The following is a 19,075-nucleotide window of genomic DNA, read 5'->3' as shown; positions in this document are numbered from 1 at the left end:
TTTTTTTTTAATGTAACAGCAGTGCTGGAATAAATAGCTAAGGACTCTGGAAACCAAAGCACACACTCTTTTATACAACTTGGAATAACACTTTTGCAGTCCACAAAATAGAAACCCTTAGGAGATGGAAGGGTGTGTGTGTATGTGTCCACAGAACAGATTGTCAGTAAGAGAAGGGAAGCTGCTCTTTCAACATTTTAGAAAGGCTCAAACCATAATTGGATTTTCATACCAATTTATTACCATGACACCTTTATAGAAAGGGCTCTATAAGTGACCACAGATGGTCAGGAATTCAGTTCAACTTGTCTGAGAGACATCTCAGTTCAGAATGTGATCATCTCATGCCTGGATTATTCAATGGTGTCTCATCTCCTTCTTGTTGGTATCTCCCCTATTTAATTTATTGTTGAATTTTTCATCTCCTCCATTAGAATGTAAGTTCCATGAGGACAGATACTCACTGCAATACCTAGAACAGCATTTAGCACATAGCAGACGCTCAATCAATAGGTGATAATGGAAGCATAAAACCAAAATGTGAGCTTTTTAATATTCAAAATGAAGCTAAATATATATTTAGGTCAGCTTACAGCCGTGAGACCTTCAACACAACGTGCCATGAGCTACCTGGGATGCAGGTTTTATTAACATCATTACCCAGGTTGGGGCACAGAAATCTAAACTGAAGTGGGAAGTGGGCAAGATGTGGCACAGTCGTGGCCCAGGGCTGAATCCCACTCTTGTGATCACGCAGCTCTCTGTTTCACACTGGTGAGGGTGGCCTTTACCAGAGCAAGAGGATTTCTGTGGTTATCACCTGCAAAGAATCAACAGCCCAGGACACGGCAGGGAAGCATCCCCTGTATATTCCAACCTCTACCCATTCCCTGCCATGCCTTTTTCTCAAACTTCCCACCATCCGAGTGCTGTATAGTTTATTTATTTTTAGGTTTGTTGTCTGTCTCCCCCAGCTAGAATATAAGCCCCATAAAGACAGGGTTTTTGGTTTGCTTTTTATCCCCAGTGCCTGCACTACCACCCAGGGTGCAGTAAATTTTCAGTACATGTTTGAAACAGAACTACTTCACATATTTCTCTAAGAAAGGATCAGGAGGAAATCTGAACCTAGCATTGTAGCATCAGCATACTAACAGTGCATCAAATATTGGAAATGTGAGTTTTAAACAGTCTCTGTCTTAGTGGGGATTATAGACACCTGCAAGCCCAAGTGTCTGTTAGGATGATGGCACCCATGCCCCTTGAGCGAGGTGCTGCACACTAATGCCCAGAGGCTGGCGGTGATTCCAGGGAGGATGCTGGTCCTCAGCCTTCATCTGCGCCCTGATGCTTCTTATGCACATGCTCCCATTTCTCTAAGTGAGAAGAGAAAACATCCTGCACATCTGAGCTTTCTTAATTGAAACTGTCAGAGGGATGCTGTCCTCTTCCTCTTCTGAGAGGATCCTCATCTTCCCTTTTTCATAAACCTCAGTTGCCCCCGAGGAGTTGTTGTCATACCTCTTTTCTCTGTAGGACTGGGTAGAGTTTTTGAGCCCCTCCCAATTGCTTTTCTGTTGTAGAATTTTCCGGTCAGGGAAATAGGGTCATGGGTGTTCTTTATACCCCTGATGAGGCCTCATGGGGCTTCCAGTCAGGAAAATAGGGTCATGGGTGTTCTTTATACCCCTGATGGGCCTCATGGGGCTTCTTGGGTTTGCTCAATTGGGTCATAACTGTACCCTGGGTCCTGACCAAAAGTTTTTCTATTGCCAGCCTGCTAGATGATGACAGAAAGGTGTTTCTATGCTGCATTTTTGAAAAATTGAGAACAAGAGAGCAGGTTTTACTTATTCCTTGGCATGTGTTGTCACAATTATAATTATCTAATCTCTCACATATTTATTTTGCCCAACTATGAGGTAGTCAGTATAATAAATTTCATGCTTATATAACAGTCCACAAAGATGATGATGCTTTTTTCTGCATAACCCAAAGTAATATTATTAATATAAAGGCAAGAGAATGGCTATTAAGTTAATAGACTGTGGCAACCATTGTTTTTGTCTATGCAGCAAGCTTCCCACCAGCCTTACTATGCTGGACTCTACTCATCCCAGCCGGTACCCCAGCATAGCACAGGACTGGCCATTCACTGAATTCACCTTCCAGCAATAAAAGTTGGTCTCGTGGGGCATGGATCCCAAACAGAAGCACTGGAGTCCCTCACTGACATTTCTGTATTGGCTGTGGGAAAGGGAGGCTTTTCTTTTCTTCTGGACTTTCATGGGGCTGCTATTGGATCAATTTCCCACTCATAGAGAAGACCTTTTCATGATAGGAGACAGTGAGGCCCATATTCAAAAGGAATCAGAAAAGATGGAGTGGGAATCCCTGGGTCAGCTCCTGGAGGTCCCAGTTCCTGTAGATGTGTCTCCAGTTCTGTCAGCTACCCCAGCTACATGAGCCAGTTAGACTCTGTTTTTGCTTAGGATGTTTAGAATTTGGTTTCTCTGGACAGTCTTAACTAACACCCTACTGATGTACAGAGAAGTCAAGTGACTTTTCCAACCTACATAGCAAAAATGAGGAGAAAAGCCATAGGCAACAAAGCCTGAATGTTTGGTTTTAAATTTCTTATTTAAGCCCTCTGTGTTTTTTTTTTCCTAGTCAGCTGAATCTTAAAATAGTATAACTAGTGTTCAGGCAACACCGGATTACTCAATTAACATTTACTAGTGTCTAGTAGGTGCCAGTCAGTTTGCTGAGCCCTAGGTTTGCAAAAGTAGGTAAGATATATACCTGACTTAAAGTAGTTTGAAGGCTAGTGGCAGAGACTGACATGAGTACCTGGAGGTGATGAATATAGTTACAGGGGGACGCAGGGAAGCTGCCTCTACCTGGGAGGGTCAGAGAACGTGTACCAACTACAGTGAGTTGTGTATTTTTTCTAGGCAGGGTCATTAGAGTCATAAGGAAGAAACTTGCTTAGATTCTTTTCATTGATGTCAGCCTTTTGCAAAAATGCAAAGAAACCTTTTGCAAAGATGAGAGAAAAACAGGGAATCTTCCAGGCAGCCCAGAATAAACTAGTGGAGATTTCTGAGCCATTCTTACGGACTACTGGCAACGCTGTTTTCACTTAATGAGATAACGGCTTGAGTTCTAGTGAACCTTCTCTGTGTTCACTCACGGAGAGTCACCCAAGGAGAGAGGATGGTTGGATCTATTTGCTGTCATGCAACATGGAGCTATTGGGGAGAAATTCCCATGTCCCTTCAGAAGTAGTTGGCCCCTGAATTGGTCTAGGTAATAGGATTACCTTCTACAAATCAATTCCCAAGAGCCGTATTTTCCTTAAAAGGTGGCATCTTCTTGCAGCTCATCTAGTACAATATTGAGGGACAAATAGAAGCTTATGAATGGATAGAACAGTGTGTGCAATGGTGCACACTCAAGTAATATTAATATGAAGAGGTGTGGGAGGCCTTGGCATGTCATGGAGGTGTGAGAGATAATACTGGAAAGGAAGGCAGGGGCCAGGTAGTGATATATGACATTTACAGATTTTACATTTTGTTTTACTCAAAATTATATATGCTCATAGTTTGAAGAGGTGAGAAATTGAGCACATTTTACTATACAACAACAAAGTGCTGTGTTCTAGGTGTTCTTTCATATCTTCTAGAGAAATATATATATTTTTATGATACATATTATTTTTAGGAGTTTGCATTTTATCCTTTCGGTTATAAGGAATTGTTAAAAGATGTTAAGCTGGAGAGTAACAAAATTAGATTTGAATTTTAGGATTGTCATTCTGGAAAAAGGGTGGAGGACAGATTGGAGATGAGACTTGAGGCCTGGAGACCAGTTGGGGAAGATGCCTGATTTGGGGTAGTGCTGCTGGAGAGGAAAGAACAGGGGGCATGTTTGAAATGAGAATTGACAGAACACAGATTTAGAACAGAGAGAGGAGCAGTTGTCTTCTGAGTTTCTTTCAGCTTAGATGTCTCAGTGAATTTGGTGTTATTTGCCTTGTTAGGGACTGTGGAGATAGAAGCGGGCTTGGATAAAGCAGAATAATACACTTGGGTGTAGACATGTTAAACTGGTAGCCTCTGGAATGTCCAAGTAGCCATTGGTGACGGCAACATAGAGCCATGGAGAGACTTTTAGTTTGGAGTGGTGGGTCTGACACTCTTGGTTTTTACCTAAAGCCTTGCGAGGAGATGAGCCAGGAAAGAGAGCATTGACCTGAATCTTACCCGAAAAGCAATTCCAGAAGAATACTTTAAAAACATGTTGTTTGTTTCCCCAGATTACATATTTAGTGTATTAATTGATTCTACTCTCCCACTCAATTGGAATTGCCAGATGGTTCAGCATATCTTTATTGGGTTTCCATTATGTACTAGGTGCTGGGAGCTTCAGAAGGGGTAAGAAAATATCAGAAGAAAATTCTTACTATCAGGAAACTTAGAATATATTGAGGGAAACAAGATAGTTCTTACATATGTTAAAAGGTTAAAAATCAATAACAAAAGGGAGAGTAATAATTGCTGACTGAGTGATATGCATGCTACATACTAGGATTCAGAGAAGGAAGACATTTGTGTTTGAAGAATTGTTTTTGGGTCTTTCTTTTCTTAATAGAGATCAAGTTAAATCTCTCTGAAATACACTCAATGTACATTACAAGAGGAAAAGAAGGTGAATATCAAAAGGGGAAAGCAGATTCTCACATTTACAGTGAAATTCTCTTCACTTGAATACTGATGCAGTGTACTAGTATATCATTCCTTGCTTATTGTAATTTCACTATGCTAGTGAATTAGTTAATTACAACTCAATATTTCGCAGCTAAGTGCTTAATATTTTGACTGAGCTTCACAGCATGCCTCCATCAGTGGGAAGCAGCCCTAAGCAGAGAGGTTTCTGAGTGGCTGTCTCTACTTTTCAGTCTTTAATCTTCTTTGGCTCATGGAAGATTACTTTCCTTGGTTTCCATTTCCCCACATGGAAGGAAAGTGTTTATAGCACCTACCTCCTGGCTTTTGGAGAAACAACTAAAAGAAATAATTGTCATTAGGTTGATGCAAAGTCAATTACTTTTGCGGCAACTTAATATATATAAGGCACGTTGAAATAGACAGTGACAGCCTTGAGAATGACCATCATTGCAGTTTTCCACTGGTAATAAAAATGAATTCTACAACAAATGCAACACTCTATTTCTGGAGGAGGTATACTGAATTCATGTAAAATATTGGTATTCTTTAGGCTTTTATTGTACTCTGTATACAAAAGCCTCTTGACAGCTGTTATTAAACAAAATAAATGAGTCTTAATGAGTGTAAGACAAAGCTAGAAGTTCCTAGCTTGTGAGATTGTTAAAAAATAGTAATAATTCCAGAAGATATAAAAGTTGATAATTTTAGGTAATGAGTTTTATTTATATAGTTGAGGGAATACACAGATATCCGTATGCAGAAAATTCAGTCATTAATTCACTTACCAGATATTTCTCAAGCACTTACTGTGTGCCTGGTGCTGTGCTAGGCACCAGGGAATTACTGGGAAACAAGACGAAGGCTCCCTCCCTCGGAGAATGTTCAGCCTACAGTAGAGGCGTATATTAAACAATATTTCCACAAATTACTATCTGCTGTGATGAATGTGGCAAGAAGTCCCCGCAGGGAGCTGTGAAAACATGGAAGAGAAGACTCAAACTTGGTCCAGGATTCAGAGAAGGCTTCCCTGAAGAAGAGAGACTGACGCTGAGACATGATTATGTTAAGTATTAGTTAAGCAGAGTCAGGGAAGCATATTCTAGGCATTCAAGGCCTGGGATGTTCAAACCTGCAAAGATCTAAAGATAAGAAGGAGCACGGCCCCTCTGAGAGAATGAAAGAAGGCAGAGTGGCTGCAGGACAGGCTGGGAGGAGGCAGAGGGGAGCAAACACAGGGAGGCCAAGCCCACTCAATGGAGCCTAAACTGCAGAAAGGCCTCCTGCCAGAGCCAGGGAGCCTCCATGCAGCCAAGCTTCACTTGGTCCCTCTGCAGTGGGCTGGGTTCCAGGCTTCAGGTCTCAGCCCACGGCATGTGCCCTCTGCCTCCCACAAGGTCCGTGATGAGAGCTCATTCCACTTGGCCCCCTGGGTCACGGCCTCTTCCTACCCCTGGAATACTAGGGTAGAAAGGCAGCTGGAGAGGAGCCAAGCCCGACTTCATCCACCAGGGGGCGTCAGCAAGCGGAAGCCGTTATCAGTAGACACGGATGTGAGAACGTCTTAGGAGGCAGACCCAACAGGACTCGGATATGGGGGATGAGGAAGAAAGTGGAATCAGGGTCACCTCGCAGGTTTTCAGCTCGAACCCCCAGGTGTTATCTGCTTAGATTATCACTAAGGGAGGAACACGTTTGCAGGTTTGGTTGTGGGTGGGAACAGAATGAACTGGGGTTGGAGATCATGAGTTCAGTGTGGGGCACACTAACTATGAGGGGAGATATGGGGAAGACGAGAGCAGCTGGACACGTGAGTCTGGAGAGTAAACAGAAGGTCTGCAGGTAGAATATACAGCCCTGCAAAGCCAGCAGAAAAATTCTGTGTATATCTGAATGATGCTAAATTAATATTTCTATAAATGTTATAAGTAGAGAATACAGTTTAGTGTGACCCCTAAATAGTCTGATGGAAGTTTTCCGAAGACCAAAAATTTATGTGTATTTTCTCATTGGCATTTACTTGTTCAAAATGCTGACATGGACTTAGAAAGGCCAGCTAGTAATCATAACTTTACTTGAAACTTATATTGACTACGTGGTATCGTGCCCATCACAACATAGGTTTGGAACAGAGACAGAAAGCAGCATGACCATTCCTAGTATTCCAGGGGTAGAAAGAGGCCGTGACCCAGGGGGCCAAGTGGAATGAGCTCTCATCACGAACCTGTGGGAGGCAGAGGGCACATGCCGTGGGCTGAGACCTGAAGCCTGGAACCCAGCCCACTGCAGAGGGACCAAGTGAAGCTTGGCTGCATGGAGGCTCCCTGGCTCTGGCAGGAGGCCTTTCTGCAGTTTAGGCTCCATTGAGTGGGCTTGGCCTCCCTGTGTCTGCTCCAGAGGTGCCCTCCATGGACATGGCTGGATCTTGTCTTCTGAGACAGACCACTGTTCTGGCCACCATGCTCACTCACTGCACCACCTCTGCCCATTGTGCCCTTCCTTTGCTCTTTAAAGCCTTCTATTTTTGCCCAAATCCAAGGGCCCGTTGCAAGGACCCAGTATTCAATATTCTGCCAAAATGCAGCTTTCTTTTCCCTTAAGACCACCAGAAGAGCAGTCATTTAGACAATCAGTATGAGAGTGGATGGAGCATTTTTTCTGAAAGTCACAACTGGACATCTAAAGAAAAACAAACTGTTGTTTATCCAGATTCCAAACAAAGAAAATGCTTAAAGAATCAAGACTTTTCCTACACTCTAGAGATACAGCTAGTAAATATGGTAGTGAAAGATTAATCTTTGAAAACTCCTTCCAGATGTGTTTTAAGAGTAGTTCAGATTCAGACTAATATCCTGACACTTTTTTTGTCTGTCTCTCTGACTTTTGTCTTAAGGATGACCCATAAAAGTATATTGCATTTAGTATATAATTCCTTGTGGGTGTCACTGGAAATCTTGTCTGCTAACTATAAGGAATTACAAACACTTTTATAAATAAGGTCTTGTCTAGATCATTAGTGAAATAGAAGGATTATCATAAATCAAGCCTCATAAATGTTGTTTTAGAACTGCTATTCTGACTGTAAAATCACTGACTGAAATTAGTCATTGTTAAAAAAAAATGAGAGAATCGTTCAAACCACCAATTTCTGGAAGGTTGGCATAGTTTCAGTAAAGGTAACTACTATAGCTAAGGAAAATTTGCTTCCAGTGCTCATCTGATTTCAGTTGACAGAAGAACTCAAAATGGTCCCAAGAAATGCATCTGCTAGTTGGCATTTTTTTCCCCTGCATTTTGGACAATGGGCTCATTTTGCCATATTTAAATTGTTGAGATTTACAGAGTGTGTGTTCAGAGAGGCTTACACAGATGATGCCACTACAAGATAGGATTTTAGAGGAAATAGGAAGGACTCATGCTCCCAAGGAGCCGTGGCACCGACTCAGATTCACCTGGAATTGTAAATGACCAGCAGCTGCTTTCTGCCAGGAGTGGGTTTTACAAAGAGTTGAGAGGAAGGGCACAGAGCGGGGAGAGGGAAGGAACACTGCAGGAGTGGGTAGGCAGGCTTAGAAAAATTAGACTGACATTGAAGTTAAACTCAGCAGAAGATTACAGTTTTTGTTCTGGCTAAATCTATGAGGGGAAAAACAACGTAGAGAATTGAAACAGCTCTGTGGATAATTCAATTAAAACCCTACTCCTCCCCTAATTACAGGGATATATCTGTGAAGAGTGACATTTTTGTCTTAATCCTTTGGATTTATGTCTTCTTTGACAGTGCCACCACAGATATTAAGAGGTATTTTTGCTTTCAGCTTTTCTCACTGATGTTTATTTAAGTAGGAGACGGGCTCCCAGGAGGAAGGTCACAAAAATCGCTTCCATTCCCACCCACGCTGTTTCGCAGTACTTATAACACAGCAAGTGGTTGTAAATACGTGAATAGACGACTAAATCAGTTATGCAGAAAACATGCTACTTGGGCCTTCACAAGCATGACATTTACTTTCCATTTTCTTTCTCTAAACACCTTTCCGTTTTTCACTGATGCCACTGATTAGCTCATTGCCCAGCTTTAAGTGATAGATTTTTAGCTAGAAGGGAAGGAAATTGTGTTTGGTTTGCTAAAAAAATCTTGCCTTCCAAAAGAAGATTTCAGCTTTCTTTGAGGAGGGGTCCCATTTGGGGTTCCTTAAATAGGAATCCAAGTGCTGGAATTTTTAACCCAGGCTCAAGAGAGAAGCAGGGTTGAACAGGAGATTGGATTTCTGTGTTCGGCCAGCTGTCTGCAGGCAGTGGAGGGGTTGTAGAAGGAGAACAGTGAAGAAAGGGGCTTGCTTTGGGAGAACAGGAGCCCTGAGGCAGCCTGGATCTGCTGTATGAGCTGGTGTGGCCCCAGATGGGGCTTTCCTTGGGGCTGTTTAGTTCCGAGTATGTTACAGTCTCTGCCTGGTCAGCAGCAGATGGAAATGCACTTGCTCCCAGGAATGAGTTAAAATCGACTGTCTTATTTACAGCTCTGCTTCAGATTTGCATTCTCCCATTCTTTAGAGTCACCATCCCCACCCCCAAACCTCACTGTCAAAGGCTGCCTTCATGTGAATTTGATCTCATCACTGTTGGCTGAACATACTGGAGTTCTCTGTCTTTGGGAGCTGGCTATCTCTGAATATGATCTTCCTTTTCTAAGAGAACTCAGTGACTGAGTATGAGTCCATAGCACAGTTTTCTCTGCTAGAAACCTAGCAAATAAATTCCCTAGAATTTTTGGTTCTATTAATTGTTTTTCTTTCCTAGTGATTGGGCTGTTTCAGGTAAAAATGATCTTTTTTAAATTTTATAATCTTTTTATTTTTTGTGTGCGTTGCTTTGGACCTTTGGCCAAGGGAGAAAATGAAATCACTGTGCACATAAAATTTCATTTTATAGCTCACCAGTTAATTATTTGAGCTAGTAAGAGAGGAGGTTCTCTAACTCTATTATCTCCTTTCTCACCCCTAAATATTCTTGTGAAGGTGCCAGGAGACCACCAGTTTATACATATTTTTTCCTAATTAGCATTTACTTGTTCAAAATATGGGAAAGGCCAGGAAGCAATGGATAGCTTTGCAAAGCTAGGTTTTAATGCATGCATCATGCAAATGAAATCACTGATAGGAATGAGAGGAAATGTACAAAAACCTTCCATTGTCAGCAGCATGTAGATTAATTCATACAAATGATGTAAGGGATCTGTTAGAAGTTTCTAGAGATATCCGGTTCTCTTCAGTCGGTACCCTGCATGCCAATGATAAACAAAACCAGAGGATCGGATGACCGTTCAGATCCTCACTCATTTCGTGGTGATTTGTAGCATTTTATCTCCGTCCACTTTCCCATGAGTGAAACACATGTGATCTGTACTCTGAGAACCTGTAGTTAACTATATGAGCCTTGCTATGCATTTGGTTTTTCTCTGAGCCTGTCTTTCAACCTCCTGTCCCTTGAGGGAACTGAGGGCTGATAGCTGAGCTTTCCAAAGCGGTCTGTGGGTCATCAGTGGTTGTGGTCTCTGGGGAAAAGAATGGAGACAGGATAGGACTTGGAGAAGAGTGAGTCATTGTTACCCAGAAACCCTGGAGAACACCGAAGGCAGAGCTGGAATTCGCGTTGTGTGTATGCAGTTGTTCCATATCCAGCTTCCCATACCAGGAAATCTTGTGCCCGACTGGGAGGTATCTTTCTGTCAACTTAGAAACAGCACAAGTTTTGGTTTTTCAAAGCCAGCTTGTTAGAATATTAAGCCTATTTATAAACCTCATTATTGCAGCACCCATATGGCTCTTGCTCAAAGATACTCACTTTAAAAAAGTGAAAGACTGCCAGGCGCTTCATAATGTAGCATCAATGTTTAATCGACTCTCACTTATCCAGGCTATTAGAAACAATTTCCAAATCATCTGTTTGACTTTGGAGTACTTGATACTTACATTTGACTGCAGGTGTGCCCAGTACTCTGGGAACTCCTAGCCATCAAAAAGCAAATAAAAACCCTTAAAAGCATCCTTGCCCCCACCTCACTGTTTCCTTGCTGGTCTTTACTCTGCCCCTGACTCTGGGCAGAATCGCCCCTTACGCTTGCTTAGTTTCATTCTTTATCCCCCTAAGGGTGGGAGATGAAAAATGAAGTTCAGGGTCTAGAAGCTTCTGCTTTATGACACTGCCGAGGAGGGCTCTGGGGAACCTGTTTAAATCCTGGAGGCCTGTGCTCTTTGCCCTTTGATGATGCTCCTGTCTCTGAATCTGCCTGTCAGGATGTGACCAGCTGGCTATAAGCAGACTGAAGCCTTGAGCGGGGGTTTTTGGGCTCACTTCCCCTGTTGGGCACATGTGCACGCACACACATACACATACACAATGTTTGATACTTCTTGGTTAATCCGCAGTTCCATTGAAACATTCTGGATGTAAATAGACATTGATTTTCAGTGAAGACTAGTGGTCTTTTAATTTGCGTAAGAGCTAAGTATGGGTTAATCAATAATTCTAGTCATAGCAGATGAGATCTCTGCATTGAGATACAACTTCCCGAGAATGCATAAGGATGCGGTGTAAGCAAGCCACTGGGCTCAGTTTTTAGGGAGTTATTGATAAAAGGACTTTTTTTGAAACATAATTTTAGCCATTTCTAAGGTTGATTATAATATCCAGTTGATAAGTACCCAGTTTTACTTGCTTTTTTTTTTTTTTCCTGCTTTCTGGGCAATGGCTCAGCTGTGACATTTGTGGGGAGCGTGTGGCTCTGCTAGGTTAAGTGGGACATTGCTGGGGTGGGTGCCAGGGTGTACAGGCAGGCTCAGGGCCCCTTAGGCATGGGAAAAGCTGGCTGTGTTTCAGCTCATCCTCCTCTAAGCAGAACTGAGATTAGCACCTGCTTTTTTTGTGGTTCAAGTGTTCCAATATAAAGAGAATCGGGAATATTCAGTTTTTCCATTCTAGAAAAGCAATATTCAACCTCTTTTTGTGGCTTTTATAATCAGTGAAATATTTTTTATCAAGTAAGATTTGAAAACTTACTGAATTATGATACCATTTTTATGCAATACTGCTGTTTTTAGTACAGTAGCTGACTTCTTCTTGAGCGATTCCAGTATGCCCAGCACTATGCTGAACGCCCTGCATTCATCATTGCATTTAACTCTCACATCACCCTGTGAAGCAGGCACTGCTGTTACTCAGACCTTACAGGTGAGGAAACTGGTGTTTGGAGAAATGATACAAGTTGCTAAAGATCATGCAGCCTGTTGGACACAGTAAGTTCCACAAGGGATTTAAGCTCAGACAAGTGATATTAAGCAGTAATGCAGTAATGCCTTCCTTAGAAAAACAGAAGCAACAAACAGATAAAGCGTGTGTGTGTGTGTGTGTGTGTGTGTGTGAGAGAGAGAGAGAGAGAGAGAGAGAGAGAGAGAGAGAGAGAACGGTAGAGCCCATTCCAGAGAACAGACTTTGCAAAGTGCCACTCTAGACCTTTGAGGTTGTGTCCTCAGCCTGGCCTCGTGAAGATGCGCTGCCTTCTCTCCCAGCGTGACGCTGGCCTCTCCTTCTCCCACCCTGCCAACTTTGCCAGGTCCCAGAACACAACAGCTCCTTGTCATTCTCCACTTTCTACATCAGCTCAATCTAGCTACATGAAATCTTGAGATTCATACTGTGTTGTTAAAATTTTCAAAATATTATAAATTTAAATTAAAATTTAAAAACAGGCTGGGCATGGTGGCTCATGCCTGTAATCCCAGCACTTTGAGAGGCTGAGGCAGGTGGATCACTTAAGGTCAGGCGTTCAAGACCAGCCTGGCCAACATGGTGAAATCCTGTCTCTACTAAAAATACGAAAAATAAGCCAGACATGGTGGTGGGCGCCTGTAATCCCAGCTACTTAGGAGGCTGAGGCAGGAGAATTGCTTCCAGGTTGCTGTGAGCCGAGATTGCGCCACTGCACTACAGCCTGGCGACAGAGTGAGACTCCCTCTCGAAAACAAAACAAAAACCAAAAAAACCCAAAAAGCTTTCCTTTGTCTTTCAGAATGTGAGTCAGGAATTCTGTTGAATTTCTTAAAAATAGAAGGTCAAGAATAAACTGGGTTTCTTTTCCAGCTCATTTCCTGCATTTGGGTGGACAGAACCCAGAATGTTTTATTGTTATTAATTTCGTTTTGTTTTTGTCTCGGGTCGAAATTTCTTGGTGGAATCTCTTGCCTTCTTTGTATAAATTCCTTAACTTTCTGTGAAGGCTTCCGAATGCTGTCTGTCTCAGCCACTTTAAGGTTCTGTGTTCTGGGGCAAGTTACTTAACCTCTCTGAGACTCACTTCTGTCAAGTGGAAAGTGGGTAGAAACTCTCAGCGTTCGTAGGACTTCTAAGTGACTTAACTTGTGTATAGGAAAGAAATAGAGGAGGTGCTCAACAGCTGTGAGCTCCCCACCCTTCTCGTTGCTTTCCTCCTGTGTGTAGGAAAGTACAGCTGTGGTGGATGTCCTCACGGCTCATTATAAATCATTGCTTAATAGAAGGACAAAGAATAACAAAGCACTTTTTATCAGTTTTTGGGGAAATGCAATCATGAATTCAACAACACGTTAGGCAGTTGCCACTTACCAGGCGCTACGTGTTAGGCAAGGAAGAAATGCTCCCGGATGTCAGATAAGCATAGCAGACCATGAGCACGCGCAGTCATAAGTGCAATGCTGTGGATGAGCTCCAGCTGCCGTGGGACACACAGAACGGGTGCTACCTGGTGTGGGAGGCCCTCAAAGGTCTTTGGAAGTGATGTTTCAGTTGAGAACTGAGGAATGAGTCAGGCTCAGACAGGCCTCACCAATCTTGCCCATTCAAAATAATCTGAGAGCTGGATCTTGAGTAATTTCTATGAGTTGCATTTTCTCTTCTGCTTTCAGAGCTCACCTCCAAACTCCATTGTGAGATGACACCATTTGGATTGATTTGGGGGCTATGTCTAAATGGGAGGAGATGGGAGAGCAAAACTTTGCAATGTCTAAAGCTAGGACTGTATCTGTGAAGGTGGGGAGTGTCAGGAAGGTGAGTTGGACAGAATGTCAGGCTGCTGGTCTTTCTTTGGGTCTACCAGATGCACACTCCATCTTTTGATGTGTATGGATGGCAGTTGCAAACCATTCATTTATTTAACCAGTAGATACTTGTTGTGTGCAACCATGTGCCAGTTAATGTGCATGCCCTTGGGATAGATATGGAGATCCATATGACAGACCTCTCACCTCGAGAAGCTCAAAACTAGGGACCAAGGGGACTAAAAATCTTATAATGCCTCTTATGTGGCAGCGCACTACATGGCACATGTAATACATTATCTCATCTGAGATCATCCCAGCCATTTTATAGATGCGGAAATGAAGGTTTGATTTAGCACAGAGCTTGCCTGAGGTCTCACAGCTAGTGAGGGTGAAGTTGGGTTTTGAGCCAGGTCTGTCACACTCCACGGCCCTGTTGTATCTTTCTGCAAAATCACAGACATGAGACAATGCAGTGCCACGGAGAATGGTGTCAGAGAGGTTTCAGCGTGCTGTGGAAGCTGAAACCCCCCACAAGAGGGTCCCAGAAGAGGTGACCCTCCCCCTGGATATCATCTTTTCTAAAATATAAATTTTACTACTTTTCCCACTTAACTCTGTCCTTAGCACTTAGCAGTCTTGTCTCCTGCTGCCTCACTCTGCATCCCTCCGTGATGGGCTCGTCTGGGGCTACGAGGCATGCCTTCTGCTCCTGCTTGCTGTATACTTCCATATTCCTCCCTGTTGACATTCCACCTGCCAGTGAAGACCACCTCTTTCACTAAGCTTTCTTGAGCCATCCCTTGTATTCGTTGTTAAAACAACACTTTAGGTACATGTCTTAACTTCCTGTTCAGAATTTGCATTCTTTCAGAGAGGGGATCTTACAGAGTTATGAGGATTAGCAATGTATATTAAATGCTTATTGCTAGTAGATGCTGAAAATGAAGCTTTTCTTATTTTTGTTTATCTTTGATTCTTTCAGAACTCCCAACAGTGCCTTTGTATATTTCTTTGGCAAATGCTGGGAAAATTCTGTGGGAACCAACAGCAAGGCCTATCGTCTTCTGACCTCTGAAGATACTGTCTGCTGATAGGATTAGTTGGGTTTCTGAATAAAAGCCTTTTTTCTGCCATTCCAACTGCCCCCTGGCCTTTGGTCCCTGTATACTCTCAATGGGTTATTTTTTCCTCTTGCCAGGTATGCCTTAAATTAGTTTATTAGACTACCGTGCTAATGAGTCCAAGGGTACAGGTCACACCCTCAGCTCACTGTGCACTGTGCCTGAAGGTGAAACCTCTGCCCTTAGCTGCTGCCTGGAAAGTGTGAGCTGTCACTGGTGACAGGTTCCAGGTGAGAGAGAGTGAGTGATCAGTGCACATGTGTCACAGCTTTTGGGGAGAGTATAAGGTCAACCACACAAAGAACCTGCCCTTGGGGAGGTGACATTCAGGTGAATTATCTATTTATTTTTCAAAGCAAGGTCTCAAGAGAGGTGCTCTGATGCTTCCCACTTTAGATACGAAGAAACTGAGGTTCAGTGGGATTTAATAACTAGTCCAGCTTTGTAAAGCTAAGTGCTGGAGCCAAGATTGGAACACAGGTAGTTTGCTTGAAAGGCCAAGACGTAATACACTGTTAGTCAACCTTCCTCCCAATTATATATGATATAGTGGAAACACGGAAATATATCTATATAGTCCTTTATTTGTATATATCTTTATATGTGACGATATAGGTATATCCATATTTTAATACATTTTTTTCTATTATAATGCTTAGGCTTTAAAGAAAATCTGGAAAATTCATAAAACTAAAAATAAAAGGAGTGATTTATTAAACTACTACCCTGAAGTCATGGCTGTCATTCTGGTGTGTCTCCTTTCAGATAAATAGATATCAGTACGTATCTAGTCAAGACCACACTGTAGGTTCTGTGTTACATGCTGCTTCACATGCCTGACACTGCCCTGTGCCTTTTCATTTTAACAGAGCTGTAACAGGTCATAGTGATTCTCAATTTGAAACCTCTTCAGTTCACAAAAACATATGGTACACAGCTCTCCATTAGCGAATCAGTGGTTTGCTTTCTGGGTACAGTGACTGTAATGGAAATGCAGGTGTGGAACCAAGGACAAGTGGGAAGCATTGGACTTCCTGGATATGCCACAGGGTGATGGATGTTCTTTTCCCAGCATTTTCCCTCCTCTAATCCTCTCCAGTGCTGTGCCTATTAAAACTCTTTTAACAATTTTCAGAGTTTACAAAAACTGACACGCACATGAAGAACATTGGGATCTTGGGACAACATAATTTTTATGACCATTTTCCCCCTGTCTGCCATTTTGACCTAGGTGAGATGGTCAGAGGAGATGTTACTAGCTTCATGTGATAGATTAAGAAGCCTGATGCACAAGATTTGCCCAGGGCTAACTGACTGTAAATAGCAGAGGTGGGCTAGAAGCGGGTCTCTTCTGCTTCCTAGGGACAGTTCCTAATGCTATTTCCAACGTTTGCTTTTAGACTTTCTCGTTGTCCCCTTCCTCACTTCTTTTTTTGAAAACCTTATGTCTGTTCTCATACTGTAGCTGCATGATTGCATATTTACATTTAAAAAAGGCATACCCATAAAGGGACCTCAGTGCTAGATGTTGGGGATAATAGTGAAAATAGTGACAACATAAATAACTGATAATTACTCCCCATTTAACCCACTTAATATGTGCCAGGCAGAATAAATGTTTCATAAGCCTGTGCTCATTTACTCTGCAAGAACCTGTGAACCTGGTAAAGGAAGGATTGAGGTTTGAACCTGGATTTTGTGGTCTTTAAAGCCTGACCTCAACTAAAATGCCACAGTGCGTTCAAAAGGAAAAGGGAAGGACATGAGAGCAGAGCCACTGAGCTCTTGGAATGCTATTTTTTGCTGTTAAGACTTAGGTTCTGTACTTCTGACTACAATATAACACAGCAATCCCAAACTTTTAACTAAGCTTTGAAACCTATAAGCTTCACAGAGAAACCTCTGTAAGAAGTGTTGACCTCCATGCCCATCCCCACTGAAGTAACCCTTTTCTTACCCACTGCCTGCTACAACCCTTTTCTGATACGTGTTTATGCTTCTTTTCCTACAGGAGGAAATATAAGAAAACGTCCCAGAGGTAAGAGCATCTTTCTGAGCTGCACTTGGTTGATTCATCTGTGGCCCAGCTCTTCGCAAGTCTGGCTCATGGTGGACCGGAACTGTAATAAACAGGCTCTTGGTTCTTTCTCAGCATGTTGCCTGCTTTATCTCCCACTGCGACTGCTGCTGTAATTAAAAATTGATTGCAGGCATTTAGTGAGGCACAGTAGGTGGATACCTTCACATGAGAGTGGATCCTGTGGGTTCAAAAGCTTGTTACTGCCGTGATGTCTAGTGATTTTCCTAAAACCTTGACCAGAGAGTGATTGGCCTGGCGGGGGCTGAAGGATTATGGATGGGGAGCACAAATCAGTCTTTAAATACACTTTTAGTGTCTGAATTCTTTGTCTCGGACACTCCTTTGCCTGATTTGCTGACAAAATGCTGTTGAGCTCAAAGCATAGGTACAAATTTTTGGGGGGCAGTGGCAGTCTTTTGATTCGACTGTGGAAAGGGTAATTTTAATTACAATGACATCTATCATCGTCCCTCATGTGCCTAAGCTGCCTCTGGGCTGTTGTTTGCAGACTTGTTGGTGTAAGGAGCCATGAGGGATCAGGGACCCTGACCTATGTGGCTATTAAATGTTGGACTTAAGTCTTCTGTATTTACAGTTCAAAAATGACTTACCAGGTTTGTGAGTTCATGGCTTCCCAGTTCCAGTGGGAAGCCCATTTTTTCAGTGCATATGCGATTTTCATTCCCCGTTACAGTTCCCTTTGATAGATGTAGTTTGCCGACTTGGAGCAGCAGCATGTATATTTGTGCATGCACACAAGTTGTGACTATGGAGAGGGTGGGTGAGTTCTCTAATAATAGAATAATGAAATGAGCTTAGGAAATGTCCTGTGCTTCCAGGTAGAATTTTTTCATTGGTTTATCTTTAAAAAAATTTTTTTAAAATTATATATATACATATATATAAATATACACATACATATATATACACACACATATATACATATATATACACACATATACATATATATACACATATATACACACATATACACATATATACATATATATACACATATATACATATATATATTTGCTCTCCTGATGGTTTCTTTTGCTGTACAGAAGCTCTGAATTTTAATTAGATTCCATTTGTCTATCTTGGTTTTTATTGCCATTGCTTTTGGTGTTTTAGTCATGAAGTCCTTGCCTATGCCTATGTCCTGGATAGTTTTGCCTATGTTTTCTTCTAGTGTTTTTATGGTGTAAAGTTTTATGTTTAAATCTTTAATCTATTTGGAATTAATTTTAGTGTAAGGTGACAGGTAGGGGTCAAGTTTCTGCTTTCTGCACATGGCTGGCCAGTTTTCCCAACATCATTTATTAAACATGGAGTCCTTTTCCTATTGCTTGTTTTTGCCAGGTTTGTCAAAGATCAGATGGTTGTAGATGTGTGGTATTTGTTCTGAGGCCTCTATTCTGTTCCATTGGTCTATGTCTCTGTTTTGGTACCAGTACCATGCTGTTTTGATTACTGTAGCCTTGTAGTATAGTTTGAAGTCTGGCAGTGTGATGCCTCCAGCTTTGTTCTTTTTGCTTAGGACCATCTTGGCTATGCAGGCTCTCTTGTGATTCCATATGAGGTTTAAAGTGGTTTTTTCCAGTTCTGTGAAGAAAGTCATTGGTAGCTTGATGGGGATAGCATTGAATCTATAGATTACTTTGGGCAGTATGGCCATTTTCATGATATTAATTCTTCCTAATCATGAGTATGGAATGTTTTTCCATCTGCTTGCATCCTCTCTTATTTCATTGAGCAGTGGTTTGTAGTTCTCCTTGAAGAGGACCTTTACATCCTTCCTTAGTTGTATTCCTGGAAACCATCATTCTTAGCAAACTGACACAAGAACAGAAAGCCAAACACCACATGTTCTCATTCATAGGTGGGTGTTGAACAATGAGAACATGTGGACTCAGGGAGAGGAGCATCATACACTGGGGGCAGTTGGGGGGTAGGGGAGAGACAGCGGGGGATAGGGAGGGATGGGAGGGTGGGGAGGGATAACATGGGGAGAAATGCCAGATATTGTATGCACCTAAAGTTAAATAAATTAAAAAATTATATATATCT

The 19,075-nt window shown here is 42.1% G+C and overlaps 1 protein-coding gene across 18 annotated transcripts in view; it reads left to right on the top strand.

Moving 5' to 3' along the window:
- PDE1C (phosphodiesterase 1C) overlaps positions 1 to 19,075 on the top strand; it is a 689,353-nt gene that overhangs the window by 335,713 nt on the left and 334,565 nt on the right. For 14 of the 18 annotated variants that reach the window (XM_078342145.1, XM_078342149.1, XM_078342153.1 and 11 more), the window contains one exon: positions 16,937 to 16,963. The exons of the other annotated variants lie outside the window; for them this stretch is intronic. In XM_078342145.1, coding sequence (XP_078198271.1) covers positions 16,937 to 16,963 — 27 coding nt within the window. The remainder of the gene's footprint in view (positions 1 to 16,936; positions 16,964 to 19,075) is intronic. 18 annotated transcript variants of the gene reach the window in all.

The sequence above is a fragment of the Callithrix jacchus genome, chromosome 11 (assembly GCF_049354715.1).
Source record: "Callithrix jacchus isolate 240 chromosome 11, calJac240_pri, whole genome shotgun sequence".
Taxonomy (NCBI): Eukaryota; Metazoa; Chordata; class Mammalia; order Primates; family Cebidae; genus Callithrix; species Callithrix jacchus.
This window is presented reverse-complemented; position numbering and strand designations above follow the sequence as displayed.